Raw genomic sequence first — 21,908 nt, 5'->3', positions numbered from 1 at the left:
TCTGCTTGTAGAAAACCAACAAGAGGTGGGAGCCTCTCTGCACGACAACGGATGATGGAAACGCGAGAGCTGAGTGGCAGTTTCAGAACATAGCTCTGGTCTGTGTATTATTGCCAAAGTAAATTTTAGGTGGAATGTGTTATAAGAAGAGGGACTATCCTTTGTAATAGSAATCCTAAGATCAGAGTAGTATTTATTAGCTGCAGGTTTGTASGGCTGTGGTGTTTTATCAGAAGGTTTTCTTTCAAGGATATGCTCGCATAGGTCAAATCCAAGAATTCGCAAGGTCTGAGCTGTGAACGGAAATGTGCTTCTGACATCAGGACGGTGCCTTTCTTTGGGGTTTTTGTGAAGAAGGCCTGAAGAAGTCTCYYGCTCATCCCTCCCCGTGCTCACTTKCGAAGTGAAAAACCACGTTTCACCCTCCGTTTGGACTTAATCACTTTTTGGTTGGCCGAGGTGTTTATTCTGAATGCTTTGCCTCAAAAGAACAAAACCAAACCAAACCAAACCAAACCAAAAAACCCCAAACAGCTGAAGGATTTTAAAACTTTTTAATAAAGACGTCTTTTCGGCGCAGTGCTCGGGAGTCACGGGCGTGCAGGCGGTGCTTGCGGAGGGAGCCCCGAGCTCGCCTTTGTGGCTGCCCCGCTGGAACCTCTCTCCTCCAAAACGCCAAGTTCCTGCTCTCTCGGCTGTCGTACAGTCAGCGGATCCCCAGGCACGGGAGCTTTCCAGGGCTGGCGAAGCAGGAATGATGGGTTCACTGCCAAAAACCTTTTGGTGCTGTCTTCTCCACATTGCCGATGGTCTGTTTTGAAACTCCCTGTTATTTTTCAAGGTCATTAAATAAAGGTAGTTGCTGTGGGTGCCGCTGTAAGAGATCTGTCATGCTTTTTCTTTTTTTCTGTGTTTTCATTTGCTTCTGGAATGGTCTTTCTGTGCATTTCTTCATGCTGGAAGCCTTGGAAAGGGCTTTGTTACCCTGCATGTGTGCTGGCCACCCTCAAATTCCCCTGAAGGCCATCATATTGATAGAGCAAAATGAAAAGAGCCCCGCAGCATGAAAAAAAACAAGTTTATTAGCAGCTGGTCTGGCCAGAGGCTGGCAGCATCCTCCGTGCTCTAACAGGGAAGGAAACACAGCAGYGTTTCTGCACGTTGGCCTGAGCATGGTGAAAATGCAAAAATACAGGAAAGCAGCCACGAGTTCCAAATGGTCAGGCTAAAACTAGCATGTTCGCCTTTCCAACCGGGTCTAGGAATGTAAAAGTCAAACGCAATGGACAATCTTATTGAATCTGGTGGCTCTGTTTTCACCAGGGGCTGTGTTCAAGCTACCACTGAAGCTGTTGTAACCACGAACRGTAGGAATACGTCACTGGCATGATGATTCAGAGCACTGAAGCGAGGCACTTGGGCACCCGAGAGACGATGGAGAAGGTGTAGCACTTCTGAGGAGCAATTAAGAGCATCAAAATGAAGCCTGACATCCCCAGGAGTCAAGGCATGGCTGGAGGGTGATTCAGGCTCTGACATGCAGGATRGAAGCCACCAAGGTGGAGGTGGAAGAAGGCCATGGTGCCCCTGCAGAAGGGCTTTGCAGCATCACTCCCTCTGCTCATGATGGGATTCTTTGGAGCATTTCACTCAGTCCCTGCCTTGGTGTGGCAAAAGCAAGAAAGCCTGATTCAGAGGAAAGTGGTGGTGTGGTGGCATGGAGGTGTTTCTCTCTTGGCCCCTGCCGTGGTATGTCCATCCTGCAGGCAGCAGCTCGTCCTCTGGATGTGCTTCTCTCTGGAGAGAGTGAAGTAGGCACCMACAGGAGAGGCAGCACCAAATCCCTGCAGGGAGAGGAGTTCGTCTGGAGTCCTTTGTGCTTCTTGTACATCACAGTCCCCATCTTTGGGAGGCTGGAGTTCGTATTAGAAAAGAAACTGAAATTAAACCCAGAAATGCTGCTCTTTTACCCAAATGAAATACTTTACGTTGGAAAATCCTGTTGAAGTCCACACATTCCCTTGGAAAGTTTTTGTTCCAGTTCAGTTGAATTTTCCGAATAAAAAACATGCCACTAGGCAATTTTCAACTATTTTAAACAGCTTTAGTAATTGCCACATTAGTGAGGATTTAACTGCTTCTGGCTGTATGAATGTTCGGTGTCCAGCCTAGCCAACTAGGCTCCCCCTGTAGTCAATGGAGAGAAATGCGAGAGTCTTTCAACAGAGACTTTCCCCAGGGAGTCCTTTAGCCCGTCCATCTTAGGGTGGGGCAGATTCCTCTGGGTGCTTGTCTGTCCTACAGAGAGAGACGGTGAATGTTGCATGAGATAAATCCTACCTGCGATGTCCTACACACTCATGAGAAACTGGAACCCAAAGAAGTTTCACAGAAGTTCCCTCAAATAACTTTGATATAGTGAAGATACTCTCGGAGAAGGCGACATCTAGGATGATGGTTTATGAGATTGCTTTCTTGGCATGTGTTGTCCTAACCATTCAGAGTGCAGAAGCATGGRTAGTGTAGAGTGGCCTTTAGGATAATCCTTCTGTTGAGGAAAGGTGTTGCTTGCACCCACCAAGAAAGAATAAAAATGCACAGTGAAAAAAAAGGGGGAGGGGGAACTCCAAGCAAGACTGAGAAGAAACAGTCAAGAACAGCACAAAAGAACAAGAAAACCACTAGCCCAGGGATAACCCTGAACCCTTGGGTTGCACAGAGGGGTGTCACTTATGTCTGGGCAGCAGCAAGCCTCTGTACATCACTTCTTGGGCTCCACCAGTCCTGCAAAAGCATCTGCAGCCAAGCAGGACCCTTGCTCCCAGCAGGAGAACAGGTAACACTAGAGCCAGACTCCAGGGATGGCCAAGTGTGGCAGGTCTTCTGTGCCATCTTGAAGGGATGCCTGGGGTGAGAGGGATGTGTGTTATACTGAGATTTCAKTTTTTTGCAGCTACGTTCAGGAGCACAGTGGTAGTGGCATGAGATGTGGGACAAAGTCTTCTTTGTCCCATGAGGAAGACTTTGGGCTTTGATTCATGCAGTCATAGGACGCGAAGCTGGGAGCCAGTAACCCACGTCTCCTGTCCTGCGGGTAGGTTTTGGAAAGGCTCTTGCGTACCTGATGCCAGTTAACCCAGTGCCTGGAATGTGACCTCTCTGGATCGTCCCCATGGGCACGGGGAAACGTATGAACCCCAGCAGGAGGAGTTTGAGTTACGAGGATATACTGGGAGGAAGAAACTGAGAGCAGACCCAGAAGAGAGAGACTCTGACAGCGAACGGATTTTTTATGAACTGACAGATTTTGACAGTGGGAGGCAGTCGCTGCAGAGAGCAGAGTGTTCGGACATGTGTGACTACATTGCCGGACCTGTCTTGGACAAGGATTTCTGCCTCTGTGCTTGGCACGCGTGGGCACTTCTGCCAGGAGTGGGGCATATCCTGGAGGGTGCCATAGGAAAACCCATTTACTTCTGCACTCTTTTTGGTTTGATCAGCAATTTGGAAACCTGCTGAGCCTGAGCGAGAGTTAAATAGCCTTATGCCGGTGGGTTGGAGGAGATGGTGGGAAGGGCCTGGAGGAAGGAGCAAGCGCATTGCGTGGGAAGCACCAAGGGTGATGCCATGAGATGCGGCGCTGGTTCCTGCACTCTTAGTTTCGTCCAGTGAGATTTGGGCTTGCTTATTTTAGAAGAAGGCACTTGGTGCCTCCAAATCCTCTCACCCTCCTACATGCTGTGGATCCTGCAGAAATGAGTGAGAGTTGCGAGGCCAGGCAACTCCTTGGGTTGGCTTCAGGGGAAAAGGCTTTCAGTGAGGAGCATCCAAAGAGCACGGAGAAGAAGCTGCTTCAGCCAAGRAAAGGTTCTCCAAGGAGGAGGAAGATAGGGATAATCAGGAAGGAAATTACAGCATTTACTGTCAGGGACTGGCTTCCCACCTTGGAGGTTGGGGCTTTGGTGCTTTGCACTGACAAAACCCGTCCGCGTTGGTCCCTTGGGGACATCCCTGCAGGGACTCCAGGTGCTCCAAGACAAGGCGGCGTTACGGCTAGTTTCGAATTGCCCGGCGGGGATGCCARCTCGTTACCGGGCTCAGGTGGCATTTTCGCTTTCCACACTGCTGCGCTTAACGAAAACAGTCGAGAACTTGTGTTTTGAAGGACRCGCGTTGGTCTTGCCTCGGCTGAGACTCCAGGCGGGGGGCGGCTGCCCCAGCGGGGCCGAGCTGCCCCTCTGGGCGGTTCTCACTGCCCCAGAAACGGCCAGGTCAGCCACTTCCTTGGGACTGTCCGTTAGGGAATGATCTGCCCCAAACCTTGTTAGTCAGCGCTTCTTTTAAGCACTCGAATATGAAGACTTTGATTTTTTCCGACTTTGTGTCAGCTACTATAACTGTGGGTGTTCTCTCTTTCATTAAATAAACTTAACCTTCCCCRGCTTTGATTCTCACTGTGTTTTATCGCTACAATGCTTTGCAGCAGGCCATTCTGCAGATTAATTAAGGCTTGAGTTACTGATTTTTTTTTGAGCAATGCAAATAATTGAGTGTTGCCTTAGATTTGCATTATGTGAAAAGGGAAATGAAAGCCCTGGTCAATCTTCTTTGTGCCACTCAGCCTTTTGTTCCCTCCYCGGACTCTTCCTTCTGAAGTGGAGTCCTAATCTTTACAGACTTTCTTTCTATAAAAATCCTCTGATCATTTTTGTCACCCTTCGCCAGATCTTTTTGTCGCGCAGCTTAATGCGCAATCAGGAAAGCATTCACAGCTGTCTTGACATTTAAATTTCTTTTTTTTTTCTGTTTGTGCTTTATTCAAAATACTTTTAATAATTTCCACATYGGAAAATGGAAAGCCAGAAAGTCCAGAAAGCTGACAGATCATTTTCCATTGAGAACAAAAAATCTTCCTGTACATAATAATGCATCGACATAACACAGTTAAGCATTAGATCAGCTAGGAAAGGGCAACGATTAAAAATTGTGATTCTTACCTCAGCTATTTCTGCAGACAGATGTCCCTCCTGCCCATGAACAGTCAGGCAGGTGTTGAAATCAGTGCAATTTATATCACAGCATTTTGAGATGTGTCTTGTAGGAGGCATGGTCCAGAGCCTTCAGCTTGCTCCGGYGTGGAGACACATGGGGCAGAGCCAAGGCTACGGAGGCACCCCTGGCTCCGACCTTCCTCAAACCGAGAGGGTTTTTTTCTCCTCTCCTTGCGTTTCCCTGCAAATCTGTATTGAATTGTATTTTTACAATCTGGATTCTGCCCTGGGCGCGATGTCACGTGAGTGACTCCTGAAACCACTGCTGGGCTCGGGTGCTCAGGACCTCTTGGCACCGTCCCCCTTGGCAGCAGTCACTTCTCTACAGGGAAGCAGACTTAAAGGAGAAAATCAAGAATTTTTTGAGAGACAGCTAGTGCAAAAGGAGCTCGATAAAATATTCCGTCGGCGTGTACGTGTGGCAGAGCGGGTAGCGTTCTCAGCTGTGTTAAATGGAATTGAGCTAAAGTAATACTGTGGTTCAGTGGCGGAGTTAAAACCAGTCGCCTGTGTCGGTACAAAGACTCAAATCGAATCAGTCGCTGTCATACAGCGGGCTGGAAATAGCCCAGCCGCGGCCAAGAACGTGCTGTCGGGGGTCAGGTCGTCCCTCAAACGCACTTGGAGCCGGAGAGAATCCGCGTTGCTTTTACAATCTGCCATTTTGGAAACTGCAAACTGAGGGCAGAAGTGTAGTTGTGCTATCTTAGATGTGAAGCCTGCGGCTGTCCCACTGCGGACGGCATCTCCGGAGCTGCTGCTCCCAGACCAGCCCGTCGACTGACAAGGGGGCTTTATTTCGAGGCCTCTTGGGGCAAGGTGCTGTGCGTGCYGGCAGCAATCCTTAGGGATCATTAAAAAAGCAATCAGCAAAAYAGTTTTATTGGCTGAGTTTCCTCTGGTTCCCTCAGCGAGTCGGATACCTGAGTCTCCTCATCTAGGAGAAGCGTGTGAACGGGCTCTTTGCAGTGGAGGGTGGAAAGGGAAGAGCATCTTTTGCTTGTGACCTGTTGATTTGCTGGGATATAACCCAAACTGTGCTGGAATATATCTCAGTCTTGAAAGAAACTGTTCTGTACAAGCTTGATTACCTTCTTCTGGTCACCCTTGAAGGTGTTCCTYGGAGCAGCTCCCTCCAGGTAGGTGCCCCACTGAAGTAGGCAGTGCTTCTGGATTTCTGTTGACCTCATGGTTCCCATGAAAGGTGGTGAAAGCCCCTGGGATTCACATGGAAAGTCAAAAGATTTAGTGCCACAGACTCTGTAATTGCCTCACTCAGAAAAGCTTAATGAGATATGAGGAGGCGTTTGGAGAGGCCCAGAAGTCCTCTCGGTCCCTCTAGGTCCAGCCACATGGGGGAAAGGAAAGGAAATTGGTAGCTGGAGCCAGTTTTGATTTCTCCTTCACTCCACGTCAGGTATTTACTGAAGTCACTAATGTTTGAGCGAAGCAGRTTTAAAACCAAAAGCCTGTTAAATTCTCCAGTAGTTTATTTTAAAGCAGCTCTTTCCAAGGGACAGATGAGAGCCAGCTGGAGCGTCGCTTACAAAGCTCTGCCCGGGGAGCCCTACGGAGGCGGGGGGTAAAGCCCCGATTCACTGAAACTGCAGGGCTCCGAGTTCTGCCTTGTCATGGGATTTTTCTGTTGCATCTTTCAATATTTGTTAGAGGGAGAGACACAAGGCGGGTTGCAAGATCACCGCTAAATGCCAGCGTTGCAAACTCTGACGCTCACAGGAAACCAGGCTATTTRGGCCAATTTTGCTGTAAAATTTCCTTTCAAGTAAGTGAAAATGAGCACCTAAGATCACTCTACTGCAGAGACATGGGGCATGCTGATTGTTTAAAAAAATAATATATCTCATCATTAATCCTCGGCTGCGTTCCCTCCTAGGCATTCTGCGGTCCTGAGATGGCTGCTTTGTTTTAAACTTCCTTCATTAAAACATGCTTTTTATTTTCCTGAAAGTAGGGCACACTCTCTTCGCACAGYGAATGGCTTATGCCTCAACTGTGGCTATTAATAATGCAGTAGAGAATAATGCCTAATGTCCATTGCTTCAGTGCCCTTATTGAGCTGAAGGGCTGTTTCTAAAATCAGCCTAGGAAATTAGGTGTCTCGGTGTGGTTGCTGTGGACCTGCTGGGGCGCAGGATGATGGCTATAAGTGTTCTTCATTCCTCTTTCTGGATCCTTCCCGGAGAAAATTTCCTTCTGTGGAAGCAAAGCGTAGATCTCCTCTCTCTCTTTAAGTGCTCTGAATCAYGATCTGTAGATGCTCATCTTCTCCCTGCCAACTCATTAGGGCAATCCATAGGTCTCCGAAGGTAGGTGGCCGGAGTCTGATGGTGGGAATATCCTGGAGAGCYTTGAGGCCTTCCTAGACTTTCTGAGAAGAAAAGCTCTCCTCATTTTGAGGCACTCAGACACCCAGTGATGGGAATCCCTAGGGAATTAAGCTTATAGCAAACTTTGTGCTATGCTCCAGGCTGTATCCATCACAAGTAAGGTTGGCAGAGAGAAGCGAGAGATATATGGACTGTGTCATGTGCTTAGTCCTTTCTTCACCTTCTTCRTCAAGTAGGATTCTGTTCTCTGGTTAATACACAGAATTTTCATCAGGCACATCTGGTTCATACTCTTCTCTTTTCCACTTTGAATAAGTCTTCAACATTAGCATGTTGGCTGGAGCTCCTCACAAGGAGTGAGGGGAGTTAGGCCTGTCCCAGCACTGCAGACACCAGATTGCTTGTCTGCTTCCCACCGCGTGATTTCCCAGGGATCCAACAGGTAGTAAGAGCTCTTTATTTTTCRATGACTAGTATAGATGAGAGGCTAAACTCAGTCCAGGAGATCCTGGCAGGAGATAGAACTTAAATGATATGAAATAGTCATGACTGSATTGTCACCTCTGTCAGCTGTAGCTCTTGCAAAGGACCATGAGATATTACTGTTCCTAGCTGCCTCTGAGTTCACCTTTTGTGTAGGTTTACGTGATGGATTCTCCAAGGATCGGTGATTTAGTGTAAAGAACGTGCACAGCTGTGAGCTGCAAGCTTCCAACCATCACAGATCCAAATTGTTTTRACTGGTAGATCTAATGTAGAGAAGAGAAATCACTGGGGAAGGATTCGTATAACATCTAAATAAATCATCTCATCAGACAGCCAGTCCTCAGCTGGAGGAAAAATTGCTCTCTGAATCTCTCCCTTCCCACAAACCTCCTAGTTTTCTGTTGAAGAAGGTAAGAAAGRAGGAGCACGTTTCCCCATATCTCCAGCAGCAGAGCACAGTCCCAGCCAGGTCCCCACAGCACCATGGAGCTCATGGCTCTTGTGCCTGTGAGCTTCTCTCTGCAGCTGATGGTAGTTGTGCTGCTGGATGTCCTCCAGGCTCCTCTAGTTGTATCCCAGCAGAGTGGGCTCAGGAGCTGTGGGTGGGCTAGCAAAGCTGCAGCAGTGCTCCTCTGCGTTTGCTTCTCTTGCTGCCTGTGCGTTGACCTTCGGTAGGAAGTGGGATCAGCGCTGATTCCTCCTTGGCTTCCTGAATTGCTTGGCCGTGCAGCATCCTGCGCACCCAACTTCTAGCCCTGTGGCGCTCTAGATTTACAGTTATTTCTTCAGAGACAGTTAATTAAGAGTCTGAACAGACACAGAAGCATTGGAGGGTTTCAGAACATAATTACTCTTTCCTTTAGACTGTGAAAAGGTTTACAAGCCCCGACAAAGTCATAAAATCTCTTCATGGGCCTTAGTGTGGAGTCCTCAGAGAGGCCAGTCTCGTGGCCTGCAGAGTTAAAGCAGCCCAGCAGAGCTCTTAATCCAGCCTGCTCCTTCCTTGGCCTTCCAACAGCTCCATCAGGCATGGGCAAGGAACAGGCCCTCAAATCCACTCTATCCTGAAGGTATCCTGAAGGTCTTGTGGGCTGTCTCTTGGCCCTCAACCTAAATGGCTGTGGCCCTGCCGTATGACAGTAGGAACTTGCATGGGGAGAGGAGTTATGAAGTGCAACCTTTGAGTATCTTCATAGGTGGTTTCCTTTGGCCAGAAAGCTGGGACCGTAGGGAGGGTAAGGAGTGCAAGATCCTTCTCCTGCAGGCCATGACTTCTCCTCCAGCTTTCTGCCCTAGACAGCTTGGTCTGAGCTTGGCTGCTTCTGCTGCTGGGAAGAAGTCCCCAGCTGATGCATCGTGCCTCCTTTGTGTCTCTCTTGCCCAAAGGTCTTTCTTCTTTTCTCCAGAAGTCCCTTGAGTTCACAAGGCTGACACARAATCCTTTTCTTGCCTTCATGGGGGATTTCTACCCATTCCTAACACTCCCAAGTGTGGGAGGAGGACGACCTGACCTCCACCCTCCCGCTGTGCCCTGGGTGCMCATTGCGGGCAGACAGCCCTAATCAGCTGTCTCTTCCAGGAGCCAGAGAAATGTGAATAGGGCAAAGCGACAGAGGCTACGTTAAAACTGCCAGTTCGTAAAATCAACCAGGAACATACCCGGCTCAGAGTACGCACAAGTAAAGCATGGTTGATTTTGTGCTTCGGCTCGGGAGGTCTTGGGGAATTCAGCAATTTGGCGTATGGCGAGTGTGTCAACAGTCTAGCTCCYGAGTTCACAAAAAGTAGCTTGAAACAAAAAATAAATTGGTTATTCTCTTTGATTCCACCCGCTGCCTCGTTTTACCTCCTTTACCCTCAACAGCTTCGCAATGAAGTCTAATCACTAAGCTTCTCGCCGAGGATCGATCAACCCTCCTCACTCGGCTTTCTTTCCTTAGTAGCTGGGTTTGCGAAACACACATTGCAGTACGCAGAAAACCTGGAGCTTATTTCTTTTATAATGACAGATAGATCAACTTGTTAAACCGGTGAGCAGCAAGCTCTAATAACCGCACCTCCGCGGCTGGCGTGGGGTTTGAACAAAGGCTCCTACCTTCAAAGGGCTTAAGCACTCCACCAAAAGGGAGTTAAACACGCCACGGCCTGCGGCRGATAGCAGCTGCCAGAATTTGAGGCTAGTCTGGAACAAGAAGTTAGGAGAGCATCATAGTTTCAGGGGGGGGAAAGAAAAGGGCATCTGTTAGGCTGTTTCTTGAGGCACCAGYTTGGAGGGCTACTTCCAGGACGAGGTCTCTGTTGGGGATCTGCCATCCCCACTCCATATGCTCCAGGAAGCCTTGCGAGATAGCAGCCATCCTTCTTAGATACGTGTTGCTGATGCATTTGGTTATCACAGAGCAACTGTCCAAMACCCCTGTTCCTGCCACCTGTTTCTCCAACGTTTCCCATGTCGGTGCGATGGGGTGGTCACAGCTACCAGTGCTTTGCSCATCTGCAGCACCTGCCACGTCTCCAAGCTGTGAAAGCTGAAAAGCCCCAGATCCCCAGAAATATCCTCGAAGCCATCCCAGCTGGCCGTGTCYCCAAATGGATATCCTCGGGCAGGTCGCTTGGCTCAGAAAGGTGGTCATTTGGGGTAGGTAACTGCCTGGTCACCACACGTTGGTGCTCCTTGAGGAGCAGGCAGCMGGAGAGGAAGCACAGCATGAAATTCCTCCAGGTGTTTGTCCTTAAAAGAGAGGGGAAAGGCAGAGGGCAGCAGGATGGTTAAAATGCGACGCGACCGCGGGATGTCGTAGCTTGGTGGCAACATTGGCACGCGGGCGCTGGCTGTGTGTAACATCTCTTTTCTGTCTCCACTCAAGCCACACTTCTGATGAAGCAGGCCTGGCCGCAGACGTCCTCCTCCTGTGCCACCGAGGGCACCTTCCACCTCCCGGTGGACACTGGGACGGAGAACAGAACTTACCAAGCTTCTTCTGCAGCATTCAGTAAATAAACCTTTGCTTCTGGGGTTTTATCTGGTTATTTTGTYCCCGTTTTGCCTCCCCACTTTCCTGTAGCTTGGAAGGGGGTTATTTGGGATGGATTTAGCAGTACGTTTGCAAGCGACGGAGCGATTCTGCACGTGCATGTGAGTGTGCAAGCAGGCGTGCACGTGGGTGTGAGACCCTCCTCGAGTGCTGAGCCCTGGCAGAGGGTCCCGGGGTGCTGCGGGTCCCAGGGGTGCTGCGTTGCATGGCATCATAGAGCTGTCACCTTCGGCAGCAGCAGGTGTTTCCTGGTGGGAGTTGACACTATAGCTCCTTTGAGGGGTTAAATTCTGCAGCGCTCTGGATTTCTCTCTCCGTTTTGATCACAAGGTGGTGTCCCTGGTCCTTTCTGCATGCATTTGCTAAAAATGCAAACGAGGGGGGTGAAAAGGAGACCACTGGCCCTCCTTGCTCTCCTTGACAGGAGGAAAAGAGCAGTGGAGGAGGGCGAGGAAGCCCCCGTGCTAGCTGAGCACCCTGCACCGAGGGCGCTCCTGCAGCGCTGCTGCTCTGCAGTTGGTTTTGTCTGRTGCGTTTCGGCATAATCTGAACATATCCAGCTGAGCCCTGTTCATGGTATTAATTGAGCAGGAAAAAACGAAGGCAGATTATTTCTCCCGTAAAAGTGATCGAGAGGACTCAAAAAATAAAAGAGGATTTTCAAGGAACCCCTGGGAAATTCTCACCTCTTAAATCAAGCTGGCAGAGCGRAGCCGGCGCAGTGTTCGTTACAGCTCGCCGTAAAGCAGGCTCAAACTGAAACACTGGAAGTTCCACTTGAATATGAGGAAGAACTTCTTTCCTGGGAAGGTGACAGAGCACTGAACCAGGTTGCCCGGAGAGGTTGTGGAGTCTCCTTCTCTGGAGATACTCAAAGCCCGCCTGGACGTGATCCTGTCTAACATGCTGTGGGTGACCCTGCTTGAGCAGGAGGGCTGGCCTAGATGATCTCCAGAGGTCCCTTCCCACCTCAAGCATTCTGTGATTCTGCAGGACGAGGGTGGGGAGCTCTTCCCTAGGGAAGCGGGCTCCATTGCTTGCAGGAGAAGGCAGGAGGCAYGTCACTGGGCTGGCCGCTGGCGCGGTTTTGGTCCGGCACAGCTTGGCAAGTGTTGCAGAATGGGGACCATTCCCAGGTGGCACTTGGGATGTGGCCACTCGCCTGGGCAATAAAGGAATTTAACAGGTTGGACACAGGCTGGGACCATGAAGTATAGAAATATATATGAAACATGAGTCATGGCGCTGAATTCCTGAAAAATCAGATGCCTTTCGGATCGAGCATCCCAAATTAATTCTTTCCTTTGGCTCAGGTGCCCCTCGCCCAGCTTGTCTTCCTCCGGCAATAGCCTTTCCCACGCTTCTCGGGGCCGAGCGTTGGCCCTTGAGCATCAGCAAAGCKCTCGGGTCTGCAGGAGGCGACTTCTCCGGTTTATCGCAAGCCCGCGCGTCCGTTTTTGTGCTCGGAAAAYGCTCTTTGCCTAGGGAGGAAAAAAGAAAAAGAGCCCCAAGACAAAATCCAGCACACAGGGAGCTTTCCCACACCCCGGCAGCCTCCGCATCCGTGCACTTGCCGAAACTCAAAAGCAGCTCGGGTGGGAGAGCCGCGAGAAAACCTGCTCGGCGGAGGTTTCTCCCGCAGCCTTCACGCCCGGCGGCTTTGGAAGAGGCTTTACAAATAGGAAATACAGGCTCTTCCCTAAAATAACCTGGGCGGTCTCGGAGCTCCCGAGGGAGCGCATCTTCTCCTGGCTTTCTTCAGCGGTGGAAAGAGACCTTTGAAAGACACCAGAAGAAGAACGGAGATGCTTAGGGGGATCTTGTGCCTCCGGGAATGGCACTTAAACAAAAAACAAAAAACAAACAAAAAAAAAGAGGCAAATTTGGGGGGAGTTGCAAGAAAGTCTCATGAGCTGGTAGCAGCGGGTCTTCCTGGAAGCGCAACGTCCTTCTGGCCAAACAGCTCCGAGATGCAAACAGGAGCCGAAACGCCAAGTGAGACCCATGGCCAACGGGTGCCGGTTCAGCCAATGGGGGCCACCTTGTCCTCTGGGTTAACGGTTTGGGATGGATATGGGTTTTTGGGAAAAGCATGCTGTCTTTTGGCCTGTTCCCCATGAACTCAGTGGCTTTTTTGGGGGGCCCTTAACAGAGAGCAACCCTTGGAGCAGCGGCTTTGGCAGGGGCTCGGCCAGCTTAACGGCTCCCGTCGGCGCTCGGGGTGGGAAGCAGAAAGGGAGGAAGCTCTGTAATTTTTGCAAAGCGGATGTACGCGGTTGGGTGGATTTTGCCGTCTTTGGTGATTTAAGGCCCTCCGTGCTTTTGCCCRTTGGCTGAGGATGCGGCTCAGACCCCTGCTCTTGTCTTTGCCAGGGTACACCGCGGGGACTCCGTACAAGGTCCCACCGACCCAGAGCAACAACGCGCCTCCGCCCTACTCTCCGTCTCCGAATCCGTACCAAACGGCCATGTACCCCATCAGAAGTGCCTATCCCCAGCAGAACCTGTACACCCAGGTAGGTGCTGCGGTGCCTCCCGCCCTGGGCAGACGCTGCTCCRGCTGTGAGGTGAGCCTGGGCGAGCCCGACATCCTGCTGCTGGTGGCTGGTGGCATCTCACTAGCTTTGCGTTTGTCCTGCAGCTGCCTCCTGCCCCTGCTTCCGGTGGCGTGTCCATGTCACGGTGCTCCATGGGGACTCGTGGATTCAATGTAGGGCCAGTATSCTCTGGAAATCCCTGGGCTGCCCTTCCTTCTGCGGGTCGCAAGCTGCTCGGAGCAAGCTGGCCCCRCACTTCCCGTGGCTTTTTCCATCCCCTTTGGTCCTACGTCCACAAAACAGCTCCCGGAGCAGCTGCAGCCTCCCAGAGGGTCTCCCCCATGCCCTGCTGAGACTTAGGGCATCAYCCCGTTTTTGCATGCTGTCACCTCTCCTTCTGTTTGCATCAAAACACATCRCTGTCCCTTTGAAGGCTGCTTCCTGACATCGCTCCTGATCGCTTGGGACTGGCCCAGATGCCAACGGCAATATCCCTGTCCCTGATGGCCCCGTCACCTTGCGGCTCGGTGGCCAGCTCGATGCATTGGCGAGCCCAGGGACTTGGCTGCTCAGTGCATGGTGCATACATCTACCATTAGAAATGCAGGTCTTAGCAAATGCAGAAGGCTCCAGGGAGGGTTGATCAAGCTCCTGGACTCCATGGCATGGCCAAGGGCCACCGGACACGTACCCATGTGCTCGTTCCCCATGGGACTGTACTCCGGGGCGGGGCGTAGGGCTGGGCTGGGATGTGCCTCTGTCTCCTRGTGAAGCAAGGTAGGCACAAGCCAAGTCTTCTTCCCGCCCCAGCTGGAGGTTTGGCTCAGCCAGCAGCCCTATATCATCCCAACCCACCAGCAGGCAGGACAGGTGGTGGACGTGGAGGTACCATTTGCTCCTCTCTGCTCCTTGGGGAAGGGCAAATAAGAGGTTTTACAGCCTAAAAGCCTGCAAGGGACATAGATCTGTTGGTAGGTCTTCTGATCATCTTGTGCTTGCACTATTCCCCACCTGGGATGTTGTTTCGTGGCAGCTGAGGTGGGCTGAGAAAGCACCTGGATTCGGTCACTGTGGCTCCAGCTGCTGGAAATTGCCCGAGGAAATCCTTTTCTGCCTGTCAAATTTGTCTGAGCAACTTTTTTAGCTCCTGAAAGAAAGAAGTAATTTGATAGTTGAGCTGTAACCTGTTCTCCTCGTAAGCTGCACCTTTAGAGGTCCTCTAAATGCTTTCGTGAACCTGCGATAAAATCTCCCTTCATTGTTTTAAACCCCTCTAATCTTTCCGACCGTCTCGGTTTGATAYGGCTACGGCGCTGTCCCTGCCCGTCCTGGTGCGGCAGTCCTCTCCCTTGCGCAGCTCGCGTTTCAGGTCTTCCATTATTTCAGCCAGGGAGCTTTTTCTGTTGGGCCCTTTCTTTTACTCCCACCGGTCGTTTGGAAATCCCTGGGGGTCTCAGCCGCCTGCCATTTGGAGCTCCTCCGTCTCCTTTTGGAAACCCAAGGAGACGCTGCTCCCTCTTGTCTGTCACAGACGTTCTCCACTTTCCACCTCTGAGACTCAGACCAAAATCGTTGGGTCTCCATTTCTTCTGCCTCTTTGCAAGCCAAAGGATTTGGGCCTTGAGATCCCATTTCACCCTGGCAAGTCCAGACAGCAGAATTTGTCCCCCAAAAGCTGGATCACCCATCTGAAATGTGGATCTTCTTCCAGCTCCTGTTGTCCTCATCCCTCCTGTGGTCCTACACATGGGGGCCTCTTATTTACCTGCTTCTGATGGGATCTGCCCAGGCTTTACTGCTCCTTTTCTACAGATGCTGGGACGTGCTCCTGGTCTTGGGAAGGCCCAGGAGCAAAAAAACCAGCTAGTTTTTGCAGAACTTGAATGGTTTCCCATCCGCAATGGTAAATACCAGCACCTGGCAGGATGCCTACCRACCTTAGTGTAGCTCCTGGAGTGGAGCTGGAGACCTTGAGGACTTGTGTCGCCAGGAGTGGCCATCACAGCGGGCCTTAGCCTGGAGTGCCTGAGCTGGTAACTGGCCGGCATAAAGCTGCTGCCGGGGCTTCTGCTCACTGTTTGCTGACCAAGACGGCCCTGTCTTCTCCTCCTCTCCAACAGGGCGCTTACTACACCCAGCCCGTGTATGCGGCCCAGCCCCACGTCATCCATCACACCACCGTGGTGCAGCCCAACAGCATCCCGTCGGCCATCTATCCGGCGCCCGTCGCCGCACCCCGGACCAACGGCGTGGCCATGGGCATGGTCGCCGGCACCACCATGGCCATGTCAGCAGGTAAGACGGCCGGTTTTATCCCTGGGGTCCTCTTTGAAGATGCTTTGGGTCTTGCTGTGCATGTTAGATGATGCCTGGACAAAGTGGACAGCAGCCTTGGCTTATGTGTGATTCCCAAACGCTGCATGTTTTATGGGCAGGGCTAGTTAAATCCTGGGAAAATTTGATTAATTGATAACAGGCGGCGATGCAGCGAGGGGCAGCTGTGGCGTTAGGAAGTCTGCAAGTTCACCTAAGAAATTAGGAGGTGCAACGCCCTGCGCTCGTCCCGGTCTGGCGCTCGCAAGCTTGGGATCACGGGGAAGGGCAGGGAGGCGGGTCGGCGCCGGGCGCTCGCGCCGCCGTCGGCGAGAGGGCGAGTCGGGCAGGGCGCTGACCGTGCCGCCGCCGGGGGCTTTGCCCTTGCAGGAACGCTGCTGACCACGCCGCAGCACACGGCCCTCGGAGCCCATCCCGTGTCGGTGCCCACGTACCGGGCGCAAGGGACCCCTGCCTACAGCTACGTGCCGCCCCACTGGTAGACCTGCTGGCCCGCTCCCGTAAGTGCCGTAAGGATCCCGCTGGCTCCGCGCCCTCCGCTCGCGGGGCCCCGTGGGGTTCCCCACCACCACCACCACCACCACCACCACCACCACCTCGGCTCCTAACCCCCACCTCCCCGCTGCGCTTGCTCTCCTGCAGATCCGGCGGCCGTCCTCGGAGGCAGCGACGCGAGTCTGACCGGCGGCGGCTCGGCCGGCGGCCGGAACGAGAGGAAACCGAGACGACGACAGCAGAAGTGCAAGGGTCACTTTATGCATTCTTTAGTGGGTTTTGTAAAAGCTGCTTTTTCTAATCTTCGGCCTCATTTTTTTTTTTTTCTCCTCCCCCCGCTTCCCTCTCTCCCTTCCCCGGCCCACGGAAAATCGTGTAACACAAACGCCGACACTGAGCAATAGCAAAAGTCTCTCTTTGCTCCTGGCGGTCCCCAGCTCAGCACCTTCACCGCTCCGCCAAGCGCCCCCCGCGCTCCCCAGCTGGGTTCGCTGCGTTACCGGGTGGGTTTTTTTTTTTTTTAATTATTTTTTATCCTTGGTTTTCCCTCGTATTTTTTTGCCCCCACGGTGGCGGCGGGCAACGCGGGGCACGGAGGGGCCGGCTTCTCCCGAGGTTGGGTTGGGGGGGGCTGTTTTGTTGCAAATTGTTTTAATCTTCCATAATGTATTACGGGGGGGGGGGGAACAAAACAACAACAAAAAAAAACCACAAAAAATATTGGTGTCTTCCAGCTAGCTGTCGTGATAGAGTCTCACCGCCTGAACCCTTCTTTTTGTAGGAGTAAGCGAACGGGCACCGGCGTGGGCAGGGCAAAGCGATAGCAATAAAAAGCCTCCCTGGCCGGAGGGCCTTCGTCTTCTAATTTTTGTTTTTCTCCCTAAAAAGGAAGAGGAGGGAAAAAAAAAAGCTTGCTTTTGGTTTTGATTTGATTTTTTTTTTTTTGGTCCCAAAACGTGGCATCCAGCGGCTCCCAGTGCATCACCAAGGCTGAGCCGAGGCTTTCGCCTGTTTTATGCTTTATGGGAAAGAAAAATTGCAAGGGGAGGAAAAAAAAAAAAGGAAAAAAAAACCCGAAGCAACCAAAATTAAACCTGGGCAAAAAGAAATCAAAAAAAAAATTACTGGAATTTCAGCGCTCTGGTGAATGCTTTTTTTTTTTTTCTCCCCGCCCCCCGCTGTCGCGAAAACCTCGAGTTCCCGTGGAAATGACGCGCCGACGCTGCGCCCTTGGGCTCAGCGCTAAAAAAGAAAAAGTAAAAAGAGGGGGAAAAGCCGCCAGCTTTGGGGTGGAAAGCGTCGGTTTGCCTAACGGCGTGCGAAGACGAAGCTTCCTGGCAAAGGGGGCCAGGGTGGGAAAAACTTGTTATAAGGAAAAATAAACCGGCCGGGGCCCCACGCGCCCATATTTTACGGGCGATACGAATAACCTAGCAAAGCCCCTTTTTTTTTGGCAGGTCCCAGATGTAATTTAAGTGCTTAATTTTTTTTTTTTATTATTATTATTTTTTGTTTAAATCATGAAGTGTTATTTAAGTTTTTCTTTTTTTCGGGGGCGGGGGGGGAGGAGGTGGTTAAGGAAGGTTGTTTTGCTGCCCTGAATCAGCAGGATAGTTAAGAGCCGGCAGCTATGGGCAAGCCCAGGGTTATATTTTTTTTTTTTTTTTGGTGGTTTATGCTGGTTTTGGGGGTATTTTTTCCTGAAAAATGGGCAAAATTGCAAAAATTCTCTGTGCGAGCACCCCCCTCCCCCCACACACACACTTTACGGCGCCGCGCGAGCCGCTCGGGCCGGGCCGCGGCGCTGCCTTTCCCGCGGGCCCCGAGACGCGGCCGGGCTGCCGGAGCTTTCCCGGGGCGCTCGGCGCCGGGAAAAACGTCAATGTCTTCCAAAGTCGAGCCGCGGAGGTGCGCAAGGGCCCGAAGCGTCGCCGAGAGCCTCCGCTGGTGAACGCGAAGCRTCAGTCTGGGGGTTTGCTGTATTTTATTTTATTTTATTTTGGAGGGAGGGGGGGTCCCGTTGCCGTTCCGGTCAGAAGAGCAGGTCGCGCTCGAGCTGCCCGACGGGTTTCAGCCGCGAGTTTGTAACCGTATGCTGTTTACTGTAAGATGTAGCCCATTCGATAACTATTAAAATGTTTCCAAAAAAAAAAAAAATCCAACCCACTGCRCGGCCGCGAGGATTCGTCCGCGTCTTCGCCGCCCCCAACCCCATGTTGCAGACTCGCATGGGTGTGTATGCGCGCGTGCACGTGTGTGTGTGTTTGTGCATTTATCAGGTGGTTAAGACCGGTCGGCTCCCAGGGTGTCCTCATTAGGCTTCAGAGTTAACACCTCAGTCCTGCAGGTTTGTTAGAAGTTATGCGGCCCCTGTTTCCCCCAGSATGTTTGGGAAGGAAGCCCAAAGTGTGCCGGGACTGCAGAGGGGAGAAGGACCAGGGGAATCCCRTGGCGTGGCAACGCGCAGGGGAACCCAGCGGTTGGGCCCATCAAGCAGCAGCCACTCCGCTCCCCAAGGCGATCCAGAGCCGCATTTTCCCCACAGCCTCGCTCAAGCCGCGCTTAAGTCCCGGGCGGGGCGCCGGCTGCCTGCGGGAAGAGCAGAAGGTAAAACACGGCGCGGAGTCGCCGCTGGAGGAACGGAGCCGCCGTACCTCGACGGCTTGCGGTGTCGGGCCTCCCCCGGGGCTCGGGGATGCGGGCGGCCCGAAAGCCGCAGGACCGTGTCCAGCCCCCTCACCCCAGCATTTTAGCACCCTCCCCCCCCCCCCCGGGCATTTTAGCAGCAGCTCCTTCCTGCGCCCTCCCCCACAAATCCTGCATCTTTTCTCTCCGTGATCAGCCGCACCAGCGTGCTGGTGGCATCCTTGGGGAAACTGAGGCACCGGGGGCCGCTCCCTGCCAGGTTTTACTCTGCAAAACATCTCACCTGGGGGGAGGTTTGCTTTCAAAGCCAGCAAAATTGGGGGGTTYGCATCAAAATCCAGCAAAACTGGGGGTCTCGCATTGAAATCCAGCAAAACCAGGTCGGAGAGGGGGCTGCCTCGCTTCTCCGGGAAGGGCTGGGGGACCCGCTTCACGCCTGCGGGCTGCAAGAGCAAAGCCTGCCGCAYGCGGCCGGCAAAGCTCCTGCCACCCGTGTCACGAGCAGCAAAGTCCTCAGCTGCGGTGGCGCCGAACCCCGGCTTGGCTTTTATTTCATTTTCCCACCTGGTGGTGGTGGGGGAACTGCTGGGGGGACCCGGGTGACAGGTCACCCTCTGGCCCGGGGAAATCCTGACCGGGGACCTCTCCGTCCCGCTCGCATTGAAGTGGCCAAGCTCCTCGCCTCCGCTGTGGCCAGCTCTGCTCCGTCCCGTCCCCCCCTGCTCTGGTGCCTTTTAATTAAATCCGCCAAGCAGATGTTTTCCCAGCAGCAGAGTTGAGAAGAGCAGCAGTGATTGCCAGTGCCCACATGTTGCCAACACCCACAGGGAGCTTTGGGGCCCAAAGGAGTGGCGATACGGCCATCCACTGCTCAGAGATCCTGGAGGATAGCGTGGACAAGTCCCTCAGGGAGGGTTTAGCCCAATGTTGGCAACCCCCAAAACTAAGTTTCCTCTCCAGGCTGTGCTGGGATCCCAGCAGGAGCCAAGAAATGCTGCTGCTCAGTGGTAAAATGATCTGGGGCCTCTTTTGGTGTTGTATCTTCCTACTTCCGTCATTCCATCTATGTACTCAAGATCTACTAGGGCTTCACTCCACTGTGTTGGAGGCTGCTCACTCCTGGGTCACTGGTTCCCTGTTGGCCAGCAGTGATCAGGGGACCTCAAGATCCGTGTAGGACCTCTTTGCAACATCCCCAGATCCARTTCCCTGAGGCAGCCAGCCTCTGGCCACCATGATTTTGGGGCACACGATCTCTGGTTGGCTCCTACAGAGGCCCGGAGCTGCTTTCTTGCCCTGGAGACTGCTGAGAGCAGTGAGACTGGCCAGAGGCACAGAGAGCTTTGAGAAACCTTTGCCAGATCCTCTGCAGCTTTGCGTGACCTCATTCTCCAAGCACACTCCTCCTCCTGCTAATTTGCAGCAGCCTAATTAAAGTCTCCAGCACCAATGGTGCGAGATGCAGCTAATTACGTTTGTACGTTCATCCCAGCAAGGGGAGATGCTGGGAGGCAGCAGGAAGGGCCCAACACACCATGGACACAGCCTAGTCCAATCCCAGGGGATGCACCTTGATGGGTTYCCCTCCCTGCTCCATCTCCTATGCCACCTTTGCAGGAAACTGGCATCTTTCTACCCAGCACAGGGCCTTAGGGAAAGCTGGGTTGAAACAAGTTGCCCAGAGAGGTTGTGGAGTCTCCCATCCTTGGAGATACTCAAAAGCCATCTGGAYGCAGTCCTGGGCAACCTGCCTAGGCGACCTTGCTTGAGCAGAGAGGTTGGACTAGATGGTCTCCCCAGAGGTCAATTCCAACCTCAACCATTMTGTGAAACTCTTGAGACCACATCTGGATCCTCTGCTGGGGATTCCCAACTGGACAACTGACTGAAGCCAGTCCAGTGGAGACCAGTGACRTAGCTGAAAGTTGGAGCACAGGAGGAGCAAGGAGAGGCTGAGAGGTTTATTGAAGTCTACGTCTCCCTGCTGGGACGGTGCAGAGCAGATGGAGCCAGGCCTTTCTCGCAAGGGCACGACCATGGGCAGAGAAGCGCAGTGATTCAGAGGCCAGCTTGGTGGCTGAGCTGGAGGCAACGTGTCCTTTCGGCAGCATGTGGCAAGTGCTGCTTCCTCCGAGCACCCTCCAAAGAGGCACCAGCAGGTGCTGCAATCCCAACCCAGCTGCCACACGACCCATGGCACTTTTAACGGTGGCCTTTGTCCCACGGATGACTTAGGCTTGTTTTTGAATGCTGCTGCAAGCTGGCCCCATCTTCCCAGGGCAGGAATCAGCAGGCTCCCAGGGTTTTTGGGGGAACTGATGTTCCCAGCCTGGCCCACACCAAGCGCTGCTTCAGGCAGCGAGCCAAGAGGCAGAGCAGCATCTACTCTTCTGGCTCACCGATCTCTTGGCCATCAGGCTGGTGCTAATGGTGCCACTCATTTCAGGACACGGCCTTGAAGGGTTTAGGCTTCAAGGACACTTGGAATAGCGTCATCTGGGGATGTGGGACTAGCCCAGTTTGAACCCCGTCAGGGTTCAAGAAGAGCCAAGAGCAGCACCCAGACAGCACTGCAGTAAGTTGATCCCATAGCGCTGATCTGAGGCAGGGGCATCTTCCAGCCTTTTTGGGGTGCAGGTACCCAACACCAYAGCAGAGGCCAAAACCCTGTGATTTTCCAACTCCAGCACAAGCAGTTCCCATCTCTCTCCCCCCCCCCAAAAAAAAAAGCTACTGTAGATTTTCCTTAACCTACTTCCTCCCCTCTCTGCCCTTTATTTTGACCTATATTCCTGCAGCAGCTGCAACCAGCACCGACAGCTCCGGCCACCAGGCCACGCTCACGGGTAAGGACGAGGCAAAGCAAACACTAGTTACGCTGCTCGGTTCAGGGCCAAGCCGGAGGCGACCGCTGGGACTAAAACACCTTCTGAGCCAAGGGGGGCTGAGCCAGGCTCCCCCCCCCTCCCCCCGCGC

The 21,908-nt window shown here is 52.6% G+C and overlaps 1 protein-coding gene across 6 annotated transcripts in view; it reads left to right on the top strand.

Annotated features, from left to right (window-relative positions):
- FAM168A (family with sequence similarity 168 member A) overlaps positions 1–17,407 on the top strand; it is a 165,989-nt gene extending 148,582 nt beyond the window's left edge. For 4 of the 6 annotated variants that reach the window (XM_085318076.1, XM_085318078.1, XM_085318077.1 and 1 more), the window contains 5 exons: positions 10,753–10,878; positions 13,294–13,436; positions 15,578–15,752; positions 16,161–16,291; positions 16,434–16,524. In XM_085318076.1, coding sequence (XP_085174202.1) covers positions 10,753–10,878; positions 13,294–13,436; positions 15,578–15,752; positions 16,161–16,273 — 557 coding nt within the window. In that variant the 3' untranslated portion in view covers positions 16,274–16,291; positions 16,434–16,524. Of the gene's footprint in view, positions 1–10,752; positions 10,879–13,293; positions 13,437–15,577; positions 15,753–16,160; positions 16,292–16,433 lie in introns of all 6 variants that reach the window. The other 2 variants (XM_085318074.1, XM_085318073.1) reach the window with 1 other exon arrangement.
- Positions 17,408–21,908: the final 4,501 nt, after the last annotated feature.

The sequence above is a fragment of the Rhea americana genome, unplaced genomic scaffold, assembly GCF_003343005.1.
Source record: "Rhea americana isolate MKP2758 unplaced genomic scaffold, rheAme1 scaffold_516, whole genome shotgun sequence".
NCBI classification, from domain to species: domain Eukaryota; kingdom Metazoa; phylum Chordata; class Aves; order Rheiformes; family Rheidae; genus Rhea; species Rhea americana.
This window is presented reverse-complemented; position numbering and strand designations above follow the sequence as displayed.